At 38.4% G+C, this 22,052-nt stretch overlaps 1 protein-coding gene across 2 annotated transcripts in view; it reads left to right on the forward strand.

Annotated features, from left to right (window-relative positions):
• Positions 1-22,052, forward strand: part of LSAMP (limbic system associated membrane protein) — a gene marked incomplete at its 5' end in the record, with an annotated part of 637,506 nt that overhangs the window by 402,975 nt on the left and 212,479 nt on the right. For both annotated transcript variants that reach the window (XM_079705348.1, XM_079705349.1), the window contains one exon: positions 18,426-18,551. In XM_079705348.1, coding sequence (XP_079561474.1) covers positions 18,426-18,551 — 126 coding nt within the window. The remainder of the gene's footprint in view (positions 1-18,425; positions 18,552-22,052) is intronic.

The following is a 22,052-nucleotide window of genomic DNA, read 5'->3' on the forward strand; positions in this document are numbered from 1 at the left end:
AATAATGAGGCCTGCAGAATGCCAAATATAGAACAATTTCACTACAGGAAAGCTGAGGACATACTCCTCCTATGTTAGAAACCTTATTTGTTCTGATAAAGTATGATTTTGTATTTAAGTAAGGGAAACTAATACAGAGGTCCCTGAGTCCTTGCACTGATTATGTAACACAGTTTCCTTAAATTATTCTTGAGGCATTGTCCTCCTCCTCCTCCTCTAGTGGGGGGAAGGAAAAACAAAAAACAAAAAAAGAACACAACCCTGCAGGTTCAAAAGATACCAAGACAGAGGGAAAGCCAAAAATATAACCCAGGACTCATGTATTTCCAGACAGCTGTGCTATTTACTAGCAAGCATATGCAAATAGAGAGAAACTTGGTTATAATACCTGGAGTACAAAGTAAGCATTTTTAGTATTATTTTATTATATTATTTTTAGTAATATTTCCTCAGGCAATTTCTAGAAATTTCTAGAAATATCTGGTACTGTTTCATTATCTCTATAGTTGTGAATAGAGGTTGTGACTTCCTTAATGGGAAATACCATTTTGCTAATTTAAATAACTATTCCTTTATACTATCTTTGCTTAGATTTTTATAAAATACTTTTTTTCACACTATGCATCATATATGACATTATAAAATTCAAACTTGAGATACCAAATTTCTAGGATTTCTGACCTATAGATGAAGCGCCTGGAAGCAGGCACCTCCAGGTTCTTAACACCAGAGGCTTATAATCAGAGGTAGGTGTGCAGGTAGAAAATTCCTGATAGGTGGCAAGAAAAAGTAAGACACAGAATTAGGGAAAGACTACCATTTCTGGCTCATCACTCTGGCCTCCATACCACAGAGCAGAGGAGAGGTTCCTACACCTCTTACAGGCAATAGCCAGTGTCAGGCAGGAGGCAGCATTTGGTCATAAAATAAAAACGAAGTGGATGAGTAGACTGGAAGATGAATTGTGTAGTCATTAGCAATGACCAATCAAAGTCTTCACTGAATGAAGAAGAGGCTTTTCACTCAACAGTCATCAGCATGAAATAGGAGGGACCTCGAGAGAACATCATATCCAGTTTCCAACTTTAGGCCAGTCCACTTCTAAATAGTAGATGTATACTTTGCTCTTCTCAATGATGGTTTCTTTTAAATTATTATTATTGGAGTATAACTGCTTTACAATGGTGTGTCAGTTTCTGCTGTACAATGAAGCGAATCAGCTATATGTATGCGTATATCCCCTCTCTCTTGGACTTCCCTCCCACCCCCCCCATCCCACCCATCTAGGTCATCAGAGAGCACTGAGTTTGATCAGAGTAATTAATGTTAGCTGCCACAGCAGATAATGTTGAACTCTTGAGGCTTCTTTCTTGCTCATGGAGTCCAGTCCAGGTCTGGAAGCCCCCTGCTACATAGCAGCTACATCCCCAAAGTTGCCATTGACAGGAAAGGGCTGGAGTGACACACTGGCTTTTTTAAAGGGCCAGGGCCCAGATGTGGCTTACCTCACTTTCCGCAACATTTTATTGGCCAGACTCCAGTTGTATGGTCCAACCACAGGAGGCTGGAAAATGCGGAGAAGCACGTAGATACTTGCTGAGCACTAACAGCCTCCCTTCACAGCTCCCAAGGACATAGTGGAATGAATTGGGAACAGCATTCTGAAGAGGTCTGAACATGATGAGCACACACATTCATCCCTCGAGGAAGCAGATGGACTAAAGGATGAAGTCCATGATGCCCTGACAGTGTACAAACACACCTGATGTAAGAAATGCCTGCGCAGACGGCTAGCTTAGAAGCCATAGATTAAATGTTAACGTGTTTGTCTTTGGTTTTGCATTGTGATGTGGAGAATGTGTGGCATTTGAAATATGTTCGTGAAGGACTTTAAATAGAAGGGTAATAAATGGGTCCGCGCTGGGAGATACACACATCCATGTTAAGTGTCTCTCTTTCATTTTCCCACTGCCTTTTCCTTCCCTTGACTAACTTATCATTTTAATGGAGCGATGTGAAGTTCCCTTCAGTGCAGTGTAAGTGAAATGTTCCTATTCCTCCCATTAGGACCTATAAACTAAGGTGTACTTTGAGTCAAACGGTTTAGCGTCTGGTTGAATGAGAGAGGAAGGTTACAAAGTTGTTTTTTGTTTTGTTTTGTTTTGTTTTTGCGGTACGCGGGCCTCTCACTGTTGTGGCCTCTCCCGTTGCAGAGCACAGGCTCCAGACGCGCAGGCTCAGCGGCCATGGCTCACGGGCCCAGCCGCTCCGCGGCATGTGGGATCTTCCCGGACCGGGGCATGAACCCGTGTCCCCTGCACTGGCAGACGGACTCTCAACCACTGCGCCACCAGGGAGGCCCGGTTACAAAGTTGTTAATGTGTGAATGCTAGATTCGGGTGCCAGAAATAGCCAGAGCATAGAATATTTACACATGTGAATGTCCTAATCCGTAACGATTCTATCAACCACCAGCACAGCAGATTTCTGTTTGGTTGATAATTTTTCTTCTTTCCAGTGTTTTAAGACACTTCTAAAAACATTTATAATAATTTACTCTACTTTGTAATTCGATTTAGTGATTAGAATCTTGCTCACTTACAGAGTTGCTTCCCTTTAAATGAATGGCACCAGCTGGCTGATAGCTGAAACCTGATATGACTCCCAAAGCCATCGGAGGAACCAGCATAAGGCAAAGCATAATGTGTTGTGGAGCTTCGTGAAAAGTGGCTGAGGGAGGTGTCTGACATTCTGATATATGTCTTTGTATATATATACATATGTATGTTAAATATGATGGAAAAGATTTTCTTTTAAACTTAAACCTTAGCTACTCTGGGCATCCATTCAATTTATAGGACATGGGAAGAGGCAATATTATATTCTCTCATATAGCCTCTAATCATTAGTGGAAGGACAAATAGCTGAAAATGTGCAGTTTGGACTTGAGCCTCTTGGGCTATTTTACCATCAAGAGAAATATGATGACTGTATAATTAATTATTGGAAGGAAGCACTGGCAGAAGTCTAAGAGAGCAAAGTAATCACAAGTGGCCTTGAGTATTAACTGTTTCCATGTAATTTTACACATGGCATTGAAGATGCAGTAAGTTATTTGTTTCACTCCCTTAACATACAGTTAATGAGAAGCCCTATCAGGCTAGGCACTGTGCTCTCATGCTGGTGTGACAGGTATGAGTGAGTCTGACTCATGGAAATCAAAGATTGTCAATGGCCAAAGACTCTCAGGACCAAGTCACTTTCCAGATGAGGTTAAATAACTTGGCTGAGGCCAGAGGAAAGACGGGTAGAATAACAGACAGAGGGAGCACTTGCCCTTTCCCTGTGGATTGAACAGGGAAAGATGTGGGCTGAAACTCAAGAATAATTCTGGTGGCCAAGAAGCCTGGTTCTCAGTCCATCTGGAGCTGTTTGGAATTGACAACACAAGAATCCTTCTCACTGCTACAGCACGTCTCTGCCTTGTGAGGTCTGTGGCTTGTGGAGAACAAAGCAGCTACCCTATCAGCTGCCCTAAGACAGTTGAAGGCAAGTAGACAAGAGGACGGGCTGGGCCAACGTGAATCCAGTTGCATGACCACCTTTTCCCGATCCCTGCTCTACAACCTGCCTCATTTGCTTGTGACAGACATAGGATGGACAGAGACCATGGGCCTGCTCAATTTTCCCCTCTGATACTCATACGTTCCATAGTCTCTATAGAAACTCTAATGCGTTTCCATAGGGTTCAGGCCTAGGCCCCGTGGACAAGCTGTTACCCCTGCTGGCCACCAGGACAATACCAAATACAGAGCTGATGCAGAGCCAAGCAGGAGAGATTCTTCCTGCTCCCCTCAGGGAAGCACTGCTGATTCTCACCTGTCCTCAGTCACATCTGCATCAACTTGTCCCCTGACACTGCCCTATTTTCCCAGCAGTCAGTTTTTCTCAATATGAAACCAGAGTTCCACTCACAGTTAAAACCATCTCTTGTTAGAAGACAGGATCAGTGGACACTTCATGTTGTATAAGCACAAGCATTGTGAGATGGAGACAAACACAGTCATGGAGGGTCACACTGCCTCAGAAAGCATTTGCCAGAGTGCTCTGGCCTCACAGCATGTTACCAATAGACTGCTTTTTGAAGGAATTGATCAGCTCTCCTAAACACGGGTGTTGTGCATGTTTATGTGTGAGACTGGGAGCCAGGTGGGGGAGATTTTGATAGGCAGTGTTTGTGTCCTTAGGACATGGAGGTTTGAATAAAACATCATGGTAGGGTACACAAGCAAGAGAAGAGAAATCTTTGACATTTTCTCCATAACATGCCTAGGGCTCTGAACAAACAGGGGGGACCTGCGGTGCCTTCATGTCTAACTTCACACTTAGCTCAAGATTAATGAGACTCACCCCATTCAGGATTCATTTGTAGAAGCAGGAACAACCTTTCCTTCTCACCACCACCACCATGCCCGCCTCTTGAGTTTTAAGAAGAGGAGAGAGAGAAAAGAGAAATCTCATTTGCACCAGCCAAACTGAGGGAGAGAAAACGTGATACAGGCAGTATATAGGGCATGTGAGGATGGCTCTAGTTTCCACTATAAAATCGTTCAAGTTTTTCAAATTGTAGATGTGAATATTATCAGCATTATTAAAAAATACCTTAAAAATCAGAAAGCCAAATTCTTAACTATAGCACATTAATTGAGTTGAAGAATGCAGAGAAAACAAACTAAACTAAACCAAACTTCCAGAGTCTCTATACAGTCAGTGACATTTCTGTCACTGTACTCAGGACATCTACCTACCTATCCAAGTTATCCTGGCTCTACTTGTGCCTGGTTATCGTGGCAACTGTTGAATTCAATCGACATGGCAGCATCTCCCATTTTAGCAGTAGATAATCTAGTCTGTGATACGTCAGGGTCTTCTGGATCTTCTTAACACAATCGGAAGAGCCGGTGATACATTTAGTACTTTCCCTTTCTAGCTTTGTGGCCTTGGCCAAGAGAATGAACCTTATTGAGCTTCAAGCTCAGTAATTATCCAGCCAATACATAGGTGGGAAGTGGTGGGAGTAAAGATGGTCAAACTATCGCACAGGGATCAGTTTTGGATCAAATAAGGCGAGGTATATACCACTGTTTTACAAATTGCGTAATATAATACTACCTAAGATATTATTATTACTAATTATCTTTATTATTTCTCCTTACTTTTCTTCTTGCTTGTATCTTCTTTCATTATTTGGTGTGCATTTGCCCTTCCAACAGAGGGCAAACAAAGATAAGATGGAGATCTAACCCATATTCATCAACTTGAGGTTTCGTTTTTTATGTTTTTTCCCCACCACAAATGCTGCACACCTACTTACCTCTCTGGAATTTTCAAAACTACTTATAATTACAGAAGTATTCTATTTCTCCTAGCTACGTTTAACACTCACAACAATTACTGTGTTTTCCACCATTGTATATAATTTTTGAAAAATTATAATGGGCATGAATGTATTAATTCACAATAATAACTCTGTTTAGAAGTAAATAATGTGAATGTTCCATATTCTGTTTGTAATGGTTTATGGTAAGCTTTGAACAGGGGCAATGCAAAGAAAGAAATTCTAAAAATCTCCTGTCAAACCTATTCTTTGTCTAAATAGTCTAGCTTCTGGGCCCTTGAGCGGTGGCAGGGAACAACTGTTATTATTTTCTTTGTATCCTAGGCATGCTTTAGTTCACCCTAGTTGGTTTCTATTAGAATCTACCTCCTTCCCTACATGCAAAGAACACTGTATGCCTTAAGCAACTAAAAACATAGAATTTAAGCTAGTAATATGGGCATGAAATCATTAAGTGTAAGAAATTCTTACAAGCACTATAGTTACCTCTGTGTATTTCTGACTCCCCAAATGCAATGAACAGTAAGTTATTTTGAAATATTCTGAGTAGTTGTGTGATAAGCTCATACTGGCACTTCTGTTGAAACAGTAAAAACTGGCTGATCTAGGTCATAATTGTCATTCTTTTACCCCTCCTCACCTCTGCCCACGCACTGCACAGTGCATTTATGTGGCATCGGCTCTTGATAAATGTTGTTGGTTTGCATTATTCTTCAACAGAATAGATGGCAGGTTGGTCTCTGAACCCTTTATATTTCTATTCCCTGATCACTTACAGCTCCTTTCTCTCTGATTTAAAATCCTCTCTGCTTTTGGTATAAGGACTTGTTTATGATATTCCCTTAATAGCTAAAGAATTCATCCATGGGATACAGGCAATGTTTTTCTCATATTTAATTTTTTAAGAGAAGTAATGGAACACAAAAAAATTGATGGCCCATAAAGTATTTTGTAGCTTTTAAGGATATGTCATGGTTTAGGGCTAAATCTTACAGGCTTTTCATGGAGTAAGAAGTGGGTTTTTAGTAGATGCCAGGAATACTGCCTGAATTTTCACCTGCTCTAAGAATTATACCGAACATGTCCCTTTAACATGGAAAATATGTCTATTTGAGTGCAAGGGTGGGTAAAGACACACTCTGCTTTTCTCTTACAAAATCTCAAGGTGCCACTTCTCAGACCTTGGAAACGACCCAGTTGCTATTTGCCACTTACCCTAGGTAGCCTGATATTTTTCTTTTTATAAATTTATTTATTTATTTATCTATCTATCTATCTATTTATTTATTTTTGGCTGTGTTGGTTCTTTGCTGCTCACGGGCTTTCTCTAGTTGCAGCGAGCAGGGGCTACTCTTCGTTGAGGTGTGTGGACTTCTCATTGCAGTGGCTTTTCTTCTTGCGGAGCACGGGCTCTAGGCGCACAGGCTTCAGTAGTTGTGGCTCGTGGGCTTCAGTTGTTGTGGCTCATGGGCTCTAGAGTGCAGGCTCTGTAGTTGTGGCGCACGGGCTTAGTTGCTCCGCAGCATGTGGGATCTTCCTGGATCAGGGCTCGAACTTTTGTCCCCTGCCTTGGCAGGCGGATTCTTAACCACTGCGCCACCAGGGAAGTCCAGCCTGATATTTTTGAGCTTCCCTCTTCTTAATACCCCCATTGCTGCCAAATAACAAAACCATCTGCCCCAGTTGGACAGCATCTAAAGACGAATCTGTAAGTACCAGAAACAAGAAAGCGATTTGGCCTAGGTAAAGGGGAGATGGCAGATTCATTCCTTCCATCTATAGGTTAAGTCAGCTTCTGAGTGTTTTCCCAGATTAGTAAAAACAAATATCCAAACAGCTGGAATAAGGGTCTGGGAATAGGAGATTTTGGAGAAGCTGCTGACTTGCTGTTAAGTGCAGTCTCAGTGAACAGAGTCGGGATAGTTCCATTTGCTCTTATTTAGCAAGGCAATGACCCGTACATGGGAACAGTCATTTGATGCCCCACAGAGTATACCTATTGCTGAATCAACAATAATGGACACCCTTAGCTGGGCATGAATGCAAATGCTGGTGTCTGAATGATTTGTTCCCTTTTAAAACCAGCCCACACCCTTAGACTCCAGGGCACTTCTGAACATTTAATAAATATAGAAACATTCCAGTTTAATATACTTTCTTTTTAGGTAGACTAGGGAACTCAACCAGATGCAGATATGCATGCCACACATGTGTCACCCTAAGTACACATCCACCACTGAGTGGTGTGTAAGTGAGCTTGTAACATTTCCTTGTCCCATGGCTACCGTGTTTGAGTTATTTAGAGCAGGCTGACCCATATTCATCCTCCCTTTTGACAGTGCCTACCGTCTGGATGAGTCTGTAGGGACTGTTTTGGTATAAATCTGACTACCTAGAACAGTGTCAGGAACTCATAGGGCCGCTTGAGAATGTTATATAACATAGGGTTCAAAGGCCCAGAAGAGTGTGTCTTACCCAGCTTTGGCCAACACAGTCAAATGCCAGCTACAGCTCAGAGGACTCTGGTGAGTGAAGCTTCAGGCACTTTTAGTCGCATGTACAGTTCAGAAACTGCTCCTGTCTGATTAAAAAAGGATTAAAAGAGGATTCCTTTTTCTTGACTGCCCATTGTTTCAATATGTCATTTTCGGGAGCTTCCTCACTGCAGTTTCCCTGTCTTTACCACATTACCAGTCATATGGCACTTGGCATTGCTTTGTTTTGTACATACATTTTATCTTTTTCTCTAAATTGTTAGCATATTATTCCTCTTTCTTTAAGTTACTTTGTTCATCATTTACTGCATGCATAAGTGCGGCATTTGTAATCATTCCTGGCAGAGATATTTGAGTAACTGATGCCCATAATGAGTTTCTCCTAACTTCAACTTCATCTGACACTCAAAGAATCTATAGTTTCCATATTTTCCAACTCACGCATGAAATTTGTATCTAAAAGGAATCATGTTCCTGCAGAGTGCTCCTTTCCAGATACATACTTTGGAGGCTGCTGTTTCTTGCTTTATAAATGGATCCTAATAGGAGTGGGAGCTAGTACTAGTGGAAAATAAATTATCATTGCTAGCTATTTTATTCTACTGCAAGATCTAAGTCTTCAGAAACTCAAATTACAGACACAAAACACCTGGCAACAACTGTTGTGTACAAGACATTACAAATTATGTAAGGGTGACAAAATTTTATTTGGAGTGCTTTTTCTTTTATTTTTTTTATTTATGCATTTATTTTTTATTGAAGTATAGTTGATTTACAATGTTGTGTTAGTTTCAGGTGTACAGCACAGTGATTCAGATATATATATCTGTATATGTATATATATATCCTTTTTCAGATTATTTGCCCTTATAGGTTACTACAAAATAATTGAGTAGAGTTCCCTATGCTATATTGTAGGTCCTTGTTGGTTATCTATTTTATATATAGTAGTGTTTATATGTTAATCCCAACCTTCTAATTGACCCTCCCCAACTTGGAGTGCTTTTTCTTGGGAGCCCAACAGTTAAGCTTCTAAAAATTCAGGGAAAACTTATTTTACTTATGGTTGTACACTCTCATATCTTTATGTCACTTTTTGTTGTAGGTATAAAGTGCCTAGACATTAACTGAAGGGTTGACATATTTTTTTTTTTTTTGCGGTAGGCGGGCCTCTCACTGTTGTGGCCTCTCCCCTCGCGGAGCACAGGCTCCGGACATGCAGGCTCAGCGTCCATGGCTCACGGGCCTAGCCGCTCTGCGGCATCTGGGATCTTCCCAGACCGGGGAACGAACCCATGTCCCCTGCATCGGCAGGCGGACTCTCAACCACTGCGCCACCAGGGAAGCCCAAGGGTTGACATATTGACGTAGCTCTGCCCATTAGCAGATAAGAACTGAGTGCATGTCTTTGGGGTGAGTTATTGTTAATACCAGTGTAAATGATTGACTATGAATTGTAATAATTACCTACACCTTTTGGCAATAATGGTGCCTGCAAAACTATAATTAAAATACCATTAGCCATAGAAATGTATGAATTCTTTTATCATGTTATCTTTTTTTTAAAATTTTTTTAAAAAATTATTTATTTATTTATTTTGGCGGTGCCGGGGCTTAGATGCGGCACAGGGGATCTTCGTTGCGGCACACGGGATCTTTAGTTGAAGCATGTGGGCTTCTTTGTTGTGGCATGCATGTGGGATCTAGTTCCACAACCAGGGATTGAACCCAGGCCCCCTGCATTGGAGGCACGGAGTCTCACCCACTGGACCACCAGGGAAATCCCATCATGTTATCTTAGGAGTTAAGCCAACATTGTTTTTTATAAGCTAGTTTTAGCATGTAATAAATAATGGCTACACTATAGAACCTCTTTCAGTTTATAGAACAAGTTCATGTGCATTATCATATTTGACCCTAATAGCAATCCTGTAACATTGCCTAATATCAATTTTGCACATTACTTCCAGTTACCAGATGAGGAAACGAAGACTCAAACAAATTTAAATAATAATGTCATTAATTTGTTCATTTAGACATTCAAAATGTGTTAAGTACCTGCAATGTGCCTGATGATGAGAATTCAAAAGCCAATATCAGAGAACATGTGATTTCCTTGTGAGGTAGTGGCAGGGCAGGGCCAAAGTCCCCTGGCTCTCAGTCTAGCTCACTGTGCTACATTTTCCCATCCTGTCATCATCCTAGAAACTACCACACCATGCAGCAAAACATGCTTCAGTGGCATTTTCAGAGGCAAATGCCAGGCTGGATGGACGTTTGAGGTTTCACAAGATGGCATTTATGTGTTATATTGTGTATTTTTATTCTTATTGTTGAATTCTTAGATCGTGCTTATTAAAGCCAAGTGCTGTTCAGAAAACATCCTGTAGATTTCTGAACCCAACTCTTAGGTATACATGACATACTGTTCCATAGTCTGTTCCATATGCAAAGGATAGGGCTTAAGTTTGTCTAGCCTCATGAAAGAAAGGTTAGAAATTAGGAAGTTGACAGTGTTGTGTTTTTAACACCCCCTCACCACCATACACACAGTAGTACATACACCTTGCCCCAACTTTAAATGAACAATAACTGAGACCAATTTGTTGCTGATTTGTACCATTAGGAATGGCACTTTGAATTGAATACAATAACCACTAATTATCTGAGGTTAGGGAAATAAGCCAACTGACCACTTTTCTCCCCTACTCTGGAACTGATTATTTTCTTTCTGTAGGCTGGTCAGTTAGGGACCAAGGATAAACGCATTAAAACATTCACAGCTAGAATTAGATGGCCTTGCAAACCAACGATTATTTTTAAAGCAATGTGTACTGATAGATCAGAACCAATGGTAGCCATGCAACTAAGTTGGTTTTTTGGGAATCCAACAAGTACCTAAGCAGAGATGATAACAATTGTCCCTCTATGAAAAGGCCCCTCTTCAAATTTTCACCTTATTATGACTGCTTCTCAATCTGCAATAATTAGGATTCTTTGGTTTAAGCAACAGAAATTGACTGGCTAATTTTATGTAAGAAGGAGGTGATACAGTGGAAGAATATGGACTAGCTCACAGAACCAAAGGAAAAGCAGAAAAATCTTGCCATGGAAAGCTCAAAATCATTTATCTCTAGGGATACAAGTTGCAGACACTAGTGAAAAATAATAGTCTTTTCAGGTGGTTGCCCTTTCATAATATGTATTAGCTAACTATTGCTGATAAACAAACCAGTCCAAAATTCATGGGCATAAAACAATAATAGTTACTCTTTATTTCTCACAAATGTGCAAGTCCGCACACTTCTAGGCTGGGCTTCACTACAGGTGACTGTGTTCCTGAGGTTGTCAGATTCATCAATTAAAAACATAGGATGCCCAGTTAAATTTGAATTTTAGATAATAAATAATTTTTAGTATAAATATGTCCCATGTAATATTTGGAACATACTTATACTAAAAATAAATACTTGTTGTTTATCTGAAATTTGTACTTGAATGAGTACCTTGTATTTCATCTGGCCATCCTATTTGCCATTTCCCATCCTCCTTCTCCTGGGACCAAAAGGCTCAGTTCAGCATGTACTTTTCATGGTGATGGCAGAGGCAGAAGACCAAGTGGGTCCAATTGTTTCAGCACTTGTCAAGGCTCTGCTCATATTACCTACACTGATATCCTTGGCCAAAACAGGTGACATGGTCCAGGAATGTAAAAATGTGTACCACCCACTATAGGAGGGCATAGGCATGGTAAAGAATGTGGAACAGGGAAGAGTGGAAAACTGGAGCCATTAACACAGTCAATCAACTTCTACCTCTTTTAAACTATTTCTTATAAAAACGAAGTTCTAAGGAGGGAGAGTCTGATATACCCAACTTAGGTAATTTTCTTTGGCTAAGGAAAACAGGTCACCTGATTGACAATCCCAACAAACCAGTGGTAGTGGGATGAGAGGTAGTTCTCCAAAGGAAAAGTAGCATGTCTTACCAGAAGAAGAAGGCATGGATTTGGGCAGATTAAACACTCCACTATGTCCCTGACTTTGCCTGCATTTCCACTTTCGGTCATACACAGAGATGTTAGTTTCATACAAAAGGGAAGAAGGAATAAGTTTGAACCTGGAGAACTGCACAAAAATGTACAGGCAGCTCTGAGTCCACAAAAAACAAGGCAGACCCTGGAGATCTGGTAGAGGTAGTGGGTAAGAAAATTACAAAAAGAGTGAGAAAGGACAATAAAATCATGGGTGCCAGAGCCAGATTGGTTGTGTCATATCTTACTGCTGGTTCATTGCACAGCTGAAGGAATTCATGTATCCAAATGCAACTAGATGTTAGCATTATTTTAGAAACTGCCATTCACTTTGCACTGAATAAAAGAAAAAAAAACATGCATTGCTTTAACATTGAACATATGTGAATTTCAATGAAAAAATATTACCTATTTAATAATTCAGATTTTAAAATTAGAAGTGTTGGGTGTGGCATATTCATTTTACATTTTTTTTTACAATGGAAACCCTGAGGATTACTTTGAATAATGAATGTTGCTAATGTCCTGAAAGAAGGGTATCTAAATTATGTTTTTCACTCAGCATTTTAGGAGGTATTATTCTAATAAACAATTAATTTTGGAACTGGCAACACCTAATAATAGTGTGGTGTCCAAAAGATTAGTGACTTATATTTTCAAATATTTTGATAAATTGCTTGGCATGGTAAGTAAGGTTTATATTTATGTTTCCCAGAAAATATTGCTCTGGCCAAATGGGTAGCACTATATAGGGTAATTCTGAAAACCAAAATGACGTATACATTTTATATTATTTAGCAAATGGTATTGGAGAAATTGACTAAAAATATATGGGGAAAAATTTAGTTACAGTTCACACCATAAGTAAATCCCGTATGATGTAAAGAGTTCAATTTTTAAAAAATGAAACAGACCATTAATAGAAAAATAAAAGAAATAGAGATAAACATTTAACTGATCTTATGTTACAAAAAGACCTAATATGCCCAGAAGCAATAGAAGAAACCACAAAAGAAAGATAAATAAAAAAATTAAGACTTCGGGCTTCCCTGATGGTCCAGTGGTTAGGACTCTGTGCTTCCACTGCAAGGGGGCATGGGTTTGATCCCTGGTCGGGGAACTGAGATCCCGCATGCTGCACCGCGTGGCCAAAAAAAAAAAAAAAAAAAAAAAGGCACCTACAAAACAAATATGGTCATAAAATTAAGATAAATTGGGGAAATTGTAAATAACAAAAGGTCAATTCCTTATGGTATAAGGAGCTGTCATTAGTTGGTAAGAAAAACAAAATAATCCAGACAAATTGGAGAAGTCCTTGAAACTGAATAGGTTGAAAACGTTAAATAAATGGTTCACGGCATAAAATTTAGGAAAATATAATAAATCACATTAATATCCTTTGAGTAAAAATTGTTAGGAAATACTCCAGAAAGAGAAAACCAAAACAAACAAGCAAACAAAAACTACCCAGAGTACTGTGCTGACCCAAGAATTGAACATAAATCAGTATTACAGTGATTTTTATAAACAACCTATGTTTGCTGATGCAAATAAGGTTATCATGTTAAACAGTATTTCCTAAGTAGTCTTCCTTACTGAGAATTAAAATAGAGTAAAAAATACTATTTGGAACCGCTTTTGCAAAAGTGAGTGTAATATAGAGGAAGAGCTTAGTTTGGGAAATCTGTAAGCCTTTGGTTTTAGTATTAGCTCTATAATTCCTTAGCTAATGTGATTTTTACCCATTTTATCCCTATGTCCACATCTGTAAAATGGCAGTAATTATAATAAAAATACTTTTTACTTCCCAGAATCTTTAGAAAAATTTTATGAGTAACAGAACAAAAACTTTGATTTGCCTCTTTAATATTATGTTATCAGTGATGGTATAAATGTAGACTGCATGAATTGCTATAGGAAACTAGGAAGGAACTATTAAATCATTAAACAAAAAAAAAGTTACATGTATTTGTATACATACATGCAAATATATATATATATGTATATATATATATATATATAAATGTATATATGACTCATGATAGAAAAGAAAAAAATAAGTTAAAACCCTGAAAAGTCTGTAATTGAGGAACTTGGACACCAAGTTCATCTTGGTTTCTAAAATATATGAACATTTTTCTGCCCCATGGTCAATTTTTTTTAATTGAGTCAAAGTTGATAGTGAAATAGATAACTAGATGGGTAACTAAAGAAATATTGATAAAAGTATTTTACTGGTTCAGAATAAAAGCTTGCTCCTTTCTGACAAAAATTTAATGAGATGACTTCTTTGAGCTCAGAAAAGAGTTGGGTAGGAAAATTTCATTCATTTCTTTTTTCAAACACACTGAGCACCTACCATATTCCAAGTACTGTGCTCTGTAAGATTCAGTGGTCAAGAAAACAAAGGCCTTCCTGTCTGCCTCTTTCAGTTTAGTGACAGGCGTAGGTAAATCATCCAGCAATTCTGGTTCAGTGCTGTGTGGAGTAATACAGGGTACAGTGTGAGAACACAGGAGGGGCACCCAATATGGAATTAGGAGTGGGGTTGGGGGTAGGTGGGGGATGACAGGACAGTCTTCCTGGAAAAAGTGAGAAAACAAGCTGACAAGTTGAGACCTGAAGGAGGAAATGGAATAGTCACATGAAGAGTTGAAAGAAGACATTCCATGTAGAAAAAAATAGAATGTTAAATGCCTGGGAGTAAACAAAGATAGTATATTACAGGAATCAAAAGTTGTTTGATCCGACTGGATGATGCAATGCAAAGGGAATAGGAAATAAGGCAGGAGAGAGAAGTAGGGTCTAACCATGAATGACCTATTAAGCCATATTAAGAAGTTTTTATTTTGAGGACAATGAGATTAATCAGAGGATACTATACTCATATTTGCAATTTAGGGGGAAAATTCTGATTGCAGTATGGTGAATGAATGACAGTGAGCTTGGAGAGAAGAAGACTAGAGGCAAAGAAACTAGTTGTAATGCTTTTGCAGTAATTCAGGCAAAAAAAAATAAAAAGAAATGTTGATGGTTGGAACAAGGCTAGTAGGAATAAGAATTGAGAGTGATAAATGAATCTGAGAGATATTTAAAAGTCATAAGCTGTAGAATTTGGGGATCCACTTTATATGGGGGCAGTAAAGGAGAGAGAGCAGTCGAGGGAGATAAACTTCTTTTTTGGTTTGGGCAACTGTTTTCATGGTGACAGCATTACTGAGAAAGTGATCACAAGATTACGGGTTCTCTGTGGGAAGGAAGATGATGACCCCTGAGTATGTTGAATCCTGGATTTCTGTGAGACATTCAATGGGGACATAGAATAGTTGGTTCATTGAAAGTGCAGATATATAGGTCATGAGAAAAATATGGGCTGAAGTTACTGATTTGGGAGTATCAATAGCATGACATTAGCTTCTGAAGCTGAAGAGTAGATGAGTAGTGAGTGATCACAGTGAATAATATTTAAAAAGAAGACAGTGATCAAACCTTCAGATGTTTAAGGAATGGGACAAGATAAGACCAAAAGTTAAACTTGGAAGGTTGGCCAGAAGGGTAAGAGGAAAAGCAGTTGAGTTTGTGACCTAGAAACTAAGGAAAGGAAGAATGAAGTTCCAGTCAACAAAGTCAACTACTTCAGTGAAAAATAGGAATAATAACAAAAATTTTCGTTGGACCTGAAAACAGTATGGTTCAAACAAATTGGTGAGCCTCTTGAGAGCAGTTTCTTTGGAGGTTAATGAGAGAATGCAGATTGCACTGAAGGTTGGAGTGTGAATGGGAAATGAAGACGTGGTATAGAACAATTCCTTCAAAAATTTGGAGATAGAGAAGTTAAAAGTAAATAAGAAGGTAAGATGGGATTTGGGGAGGGATTTCTTTCTAGAGCAAAAAGGCTACATCATATATAAATGCTTATGGCAAGAAGCTGATAAAAATTACAATAAAGTAGGAAGATAAATGATGGAGTGAAACTACTGGTTAGTGACCCAGAGGAAGGTGGGATACAATGTCAACATGATTGCATTTCTAACTGTTCAACACAAACACTTTCTGTATCTCCAGTATCTGAGATCCAGGACCTGAGTATATTGTCCTTAATTAGGAGAAAGAATATAGTTTGGTGGCCAAAGCATAGCCCTGTAGCTAATTATTCTAGATTTTATTCCCAATTTTATTACCACCTGTCTATGTAACATTGAGCAAATGACCTTACTTGTGTGCCATGTAAAATCAAAGTCCTTAGTACATATATATTCCTCCTATAAAGGAGAGGCAATATGAGTAAATTTTATCATAGATAATAACTCTCTCGGATCTTGGCCATTGGAGATTATTTTCTATTTTGTATATTTACATGTTTATATATTAGGGATATGGAATCTTTCCCCCTCCACTTTTTTTTTTTTTTTTAAATCAGAACACATCTGTGTTTCTTTTCTCTACTCTATGTCCTGTTTTGGAATTCAGAATAAACTTTGAATTGAGTGACATGAGCTTTTACAATTACTATATAGCTTCCTGTTACAGGTCTTAGATTGTTGAGGGAGGTACCTAGGATGTCCAAGTCTTGTTCTCATACACCATCATAGGTTGTATTGTAGGTGTTTTTGGACATGTTCAGAACCATGGCTTACTCGACTGGGAATTAAAAACTGTGAATATTAAACAGTAGAACAGTTGTACATTCAGGAGCTCTGGATTCTAAGCCTAGCCATATTTCGTGATGTGATCACCCTTGATAAGCCGTTATTCCACTCTATGCCTCATATTCTTCCTTATTAAATGGATATAACCTTTCAGGTCCTCACTGTAAAAGTCTGGGAGAGTATATTATAAGTCAGTGTATGAATATGAGAAAAATACTCTGAACCCAAAGGGGAAACAGAAACTCTACAAATAGAAGTTGCTAAGTGACAGGAATCAACTACATTCTATTTCTGCCACTGGGTTTGATTTGGAATCACTGGTTCCTACCCAGAGGCCATATCAGATGTCACTGTGAGAAGAATGCCAAGGTCAAGAGGATCCTCCTCCCACTTCCTCCTTGTGACGCTCTGACCTGGTCAGTTGCCCAGGTACCATCAGTAACTGCTAACAGGGATCTGCAGGGATAATACAGTTGTCAGGCAGCTGCCTCTACAAGCAGACAATGTTCCTGTTTTATTTGTCATTGCACAGAGTCTCTAATGGGCAGGAAGAGTGAGAAAAAATAAGAGTTTTATTTATTATTGGACTACTTCATGCTCTCTTGTCTTCCTCCCTCCCCTGACACATAGTTTTTCAGAGACAGCATAAGCAACTAAGAGTTAAAAAAAAGGAAAATCACAGTCAAAGCATAAACTCTGCAATTTGTAATCAGTACATAACCTCTGTGATGAAATTTGTAAGTAATTCACTTTCCACTTAAGCCCACCAGTGTGAGATCTAATGTTGCCACCCAGAACACTAATGAAGGAAGTCAGACGGCAGTGCAGCTAGCCCTTGGGGACTCATTTCTCATATCACGGAGAAGTAATTTCTGTCATTTTTGGCCATCTGGTAGCCTGGATTGTGAAGATGAAGATTCATTCAAGTAGGACTTAAGAGCTTGGGCCCTGGAGTCTTTTTTGGATTCAAATCTGTTTTCTGTTTCTCACCTAGCCTATAACTATAACTTAGTTTTCCACCCATAAATAAAATCTTCATAGGGTATTATTTCCTTATTATAAGGAGTTATTGAGATAATACAGTACTTATATAAAGTAATCGACATAAGATCTTATGTATAGTAAATGCTTAAAGTTAGCTATTATTAAAGTGTTAGTAATAGTGGTGGTAATAGTATTAGGAGTAATAGTAGTATTTTTATAAAGTCTACCTGTCTGTGACATAGGCCTTATTAATTCCATTTTTAAGCTCTAAGGTACATCATCAGGCCTGTCACACACCAAGATGATATTTAGAGGTTTTCTCTTGTAGTGATTAACCAAGTGTTTCCTTTTGTGGCTAGATTATAAGCAACAAGGTATTACTGCAACTTTATGACACAACTCTGCAATCCGACATTAAATAGCACTGCATTTCTTTTCCTGACATTTGGAGTAAATAGTGGGCTATAATCATTTTATACACATAAGAACATAAATGTCGGTAATATTTAGTGATAAGAAAATTTATTCTTAATGTGTATAAGTGGGCATGTTCTCTAATAACCAAATAAGGTCCATTGTAATCAGAAAAGAGCTAAGACATTTTCATTATGTTACTCTGCATACTTCCTATAGCACTAGACCGTAGTGGAGAGATTCTCAACTTATAGTAAGAACCACGCTTTTCATCTGCTCACTAAGTCTGTAAGGATGTCCAAAAGCACCCAGACTTCTTAACACAAAAATTCAAATGGTTTAAGTCAGAAAAGCACTTCGCTTGAATTTGCCACTTCCTGTTGCATGGACCAGTACTGGAAACCTGCTTTTACTGACATGCTTACATATTCCATTTGCTTTTGTCTTTACAGTTCCACCAAAGATCTCCAACATTTCCTCGGATGTCACTGTGAATGAGGGCAGCAATGTGACCCTGGTCTGCATGGCCAATGGCCGTCCTGAACCTGTTATCACCTGGAGACACCTTACACCAACTGGTAAGCAACCTTCCAGTCCCCCAGATGTCATACACTATTTAGAATATCCTCATGTTTCTGTGATTCCATTGGATCCAAAAGGCAAGCATGTATATTGTTATTAAAACACTATTACAGTAGTGACATAGGACTTGTTTAGGGTCATCTCTGGTCTTGGCTAATGTATCCATCTCTATAAAGTCTACAACCATAGGGGGAAATATATATATATATATATATATTTTTTGATGATTTATATATGATATATTTCATTTTCAATAGAACACTTCCTCAAGGCAACAAATATAGAAGCATTAAATGCGTTAAATGACTTAGAATTTTGTCTGAAATATATGCCAGGTTGGTGCCTGAATGTCTTGGGGCAATATTTTGTATGGATTAAATTTCCATAGCTCTTTGTATGTTTTTTTGTTTTGCTTTGCTTTTAAATATAGTTTCCTTATATGTAGCACCTTGTGATGCAATCTTTTAGGAATAATACAAAATTATTTGTGACTTCTAATATCCTATCCTTAGCATCTGGCTCTGTGGAGGGGCACCAGGCATGGACTAAACTTCATGAGCTCATTATGTATCCCCAGCTATGGATGCTAATTCAGTAAAAGTCAGAAAATCATTTCTCAGGAATGTCTTCTGCATTCTCCCCTCCTCCTCCCACTATAACTGGGTTCTGAGGTTCTGCTGCCTTTTGAGCTTCATTTGAATACTTTACCAAATTATTTAGTATTAACTGCATGCATCCTCCCCTACTCGACAGATGAAATTTTCTTATATGCAAAACCATGCCTTTGCAAATGACACAGTATTTGTAGAATGGGGCCTGCTATTTAGTTTTTCCAAAAAGAGGAACTATGGATCAATTATTCTTACAAAATGTCATTTATTTTGGTAGCTAACCCCCATAATTTAACTGATTTATATCTGATATTCTTTTAAAGTTTTCTCATATAAAATCTAGAGATCTAGTTTATAACATATTAATTCTGAAATGAACACCATGAAAAATTGTTGTGCAAAGCTAGATAGGCAATGGGAGCTATCCCGAGATACTTCTAAAAGGCCAGGCCAGGGTAGTGTTTGGTTGTAGCATCTTTAAATATTTTGTATTTTGTGGTGTGAGAATATGGGCCTCCCTTTCATATTAGCCCTCAAATTAATTTATCAGGTGAAGTTTGGACTAACCTATGGAATGGTCTTTTATTTAGGCAGCTATTCTTATTAGAGGCTTCTATTTTCTTAAGACAATGTCACTCAAAACCCATTCTATTGTTAATGCATACAGCTTGTCATTTATTGATAATATATAAAAGCAGTAAATAAGGCACTTATTTGGGGGATCAACCTCAAACTCATATCTTGTCATTCCCATCTTAAACCTCACATGGAAAAAAAATATATATGCAGGCTTATCTGAAGTGTGAATATCAGATAACATATTATCTGGATATCATATACATTTCCCCTGGATTAAATTAAACCTCCAGAGCACATTCTCCTTGAATGGAATTACATTAACCCTCAATCCCACACCTAGACCGTTCCCATGTAGAACTGCTTTTACTAAATGACTATTTGGTATAAAAGTTTTGGGCACATATTTAAGGATGTTACAAAACAGGGGTCCCCAACCCCTGGGCCGCAGACTGGGACTGGTCTGCGGCCTGTTAGGAACCAGCCCGCACAGCAGGAGGTGAGTGGTGGGCGAGTGAGTGAAGTTTCGTTTGCCGTTCCCCATCGCTCCCCAGTGCTCACATTACCATCTGAACCATTGTCCCCACTCTCCCCACCCCACCCCACCCCTGTCCAGTCTGTGGAAAAATTGTCTTCCATGAAACTGGTTCCTGGTGCCAGAAAAGTTGGGGACCGCTGTTATAAAAGATATCCTCTAAAATCATTGCATTTTCTGCAATGTTGTTTTTGAGAGATTGTTAATTGTATTACATAGTTTCCTTGGAAAGGACACTTTGAGAAAGCTCCTCTTTGTTTTCAGTGTTTCTACTGTCCTTTCTCTAAGCAATGGTTTGTTTTTTAAAATGAACCCAATGAGTTTTTACAAATAATCATGAGTCCTTCATTGTATTGACTGTTACCAAACTTAGAGCCAAATTTATGACTGGTCTGTGAAAGAATAGAGGAAATCATATATAAATTACACATTAATGAAGTGGATTTTAAATAAACTATGTGGAATTTTATGACATCAAATCCATATACAGACACACTCTTGCTTTCATCTTGTTTTCTTACCATTATTTTCATATTGTCTCACCTTTTGTAATTAATTTAAATGTTTATATACATATGTTACTTATAATCTCAATTTTTTATGGAATAAGTGGAGATAAAAGAAGGGAAGAAAGAAGGAAGATAGATTATATTCAAGTTATAATCAAGGAATGAACTGCATTAATAAAAATACTTTATTCCTTTGGTGTACTATTGACTAGTAAACAGTTTTGTTTTTTTTTTCAGGGAAAAATGCTATTGGTGATCTGAACCTAAAGATATATTCTTTTTTATCCCCTCAGTTTAGAAAAGTAATGAGATCAAACCAGAGTTTCAAGGCCTTCCCAGGCTTGTTCTAGGAGTTTAGATCTTCATGGCTAACTCTAGTAGACTTTTTCATGGTAGTAAACATATGGTTTGAACCCTGAATAACCTGGTTATCCATGATGTTTCAAGTTATCAAAAGACCAAAGGACAAGCTAGATCTTTCACAATAAAGGCAGCATTTACATACAGTCAGAGAACCCTAGGGACTTCAAATCAACTAGAAAAATTGGTGTACACACAGGGATTTCTAATAGTCAGCCTAGGGATCAGAAAACTAGTCCCTGGGCCAAATCCAACCTGCCTCACATTTTTACTACCTACAAGCTTAGAACAAATTTTAAATGGTTAAATGGGTAGAAAAAATCAAAAGAATTCTATTATTTAACATGCAAAAAAATATATGATATTCAAATTTCAGTGCCCATAAATAAAGTTTTAATGAAACAAAACCATGCTTATTCAGTTACAAGTTGTCTATGGATGCTTTTGTTTTTTGTTTTTTGGGTTTTTTTTAGTAAAACAGCAGAGTTTAGTTGCAACAGATATGGCTTAGCCCCTAAAGCCTAAAATATTTTCTACCTGGCCCTTTACAGAATAGTTTACAGACCCCTGCTCAAGACTATGGCTTGGGGCATAGGTCAAGGATTTTCTGCACTCATCTATGACTCCATGGGGCTTTGGGGATATCCCCCATTAAATTCCTAAAGACATCTCAAGGGAAAGAACTTTATTCTTCTATAATCCTCTATCTAGGCCCTCTCTATGGGTCAAATTCTATTCTGGCGCATACAAAACTAGTTCCCTGCTGCATTCACAGACTCAAGGGCAGACTCCAATTCTGTCTACAACAGGTATTAATTCCCAAGCCTACTCTTTCATCTCTTTCACATTTGACCTAAATAACCACCTGATCATAATCATATTCTTGAGGACAGGAGAGAGAATCTG

The sequence above is a fragment of the Hyperoodon ampullatus genome (assembly GCF_949752795.1).
Source record: "Hyperoodon ampullatus genome assembly, chromosome: 5".
Taxonomy (NCBI): domain Eukaryota; kingdom Metazoa; phylum Chordata; class Mammalia; order Artiodactyla; family Ziphiidae; genus Hyperoodon; species Hyperoodon ampullatus.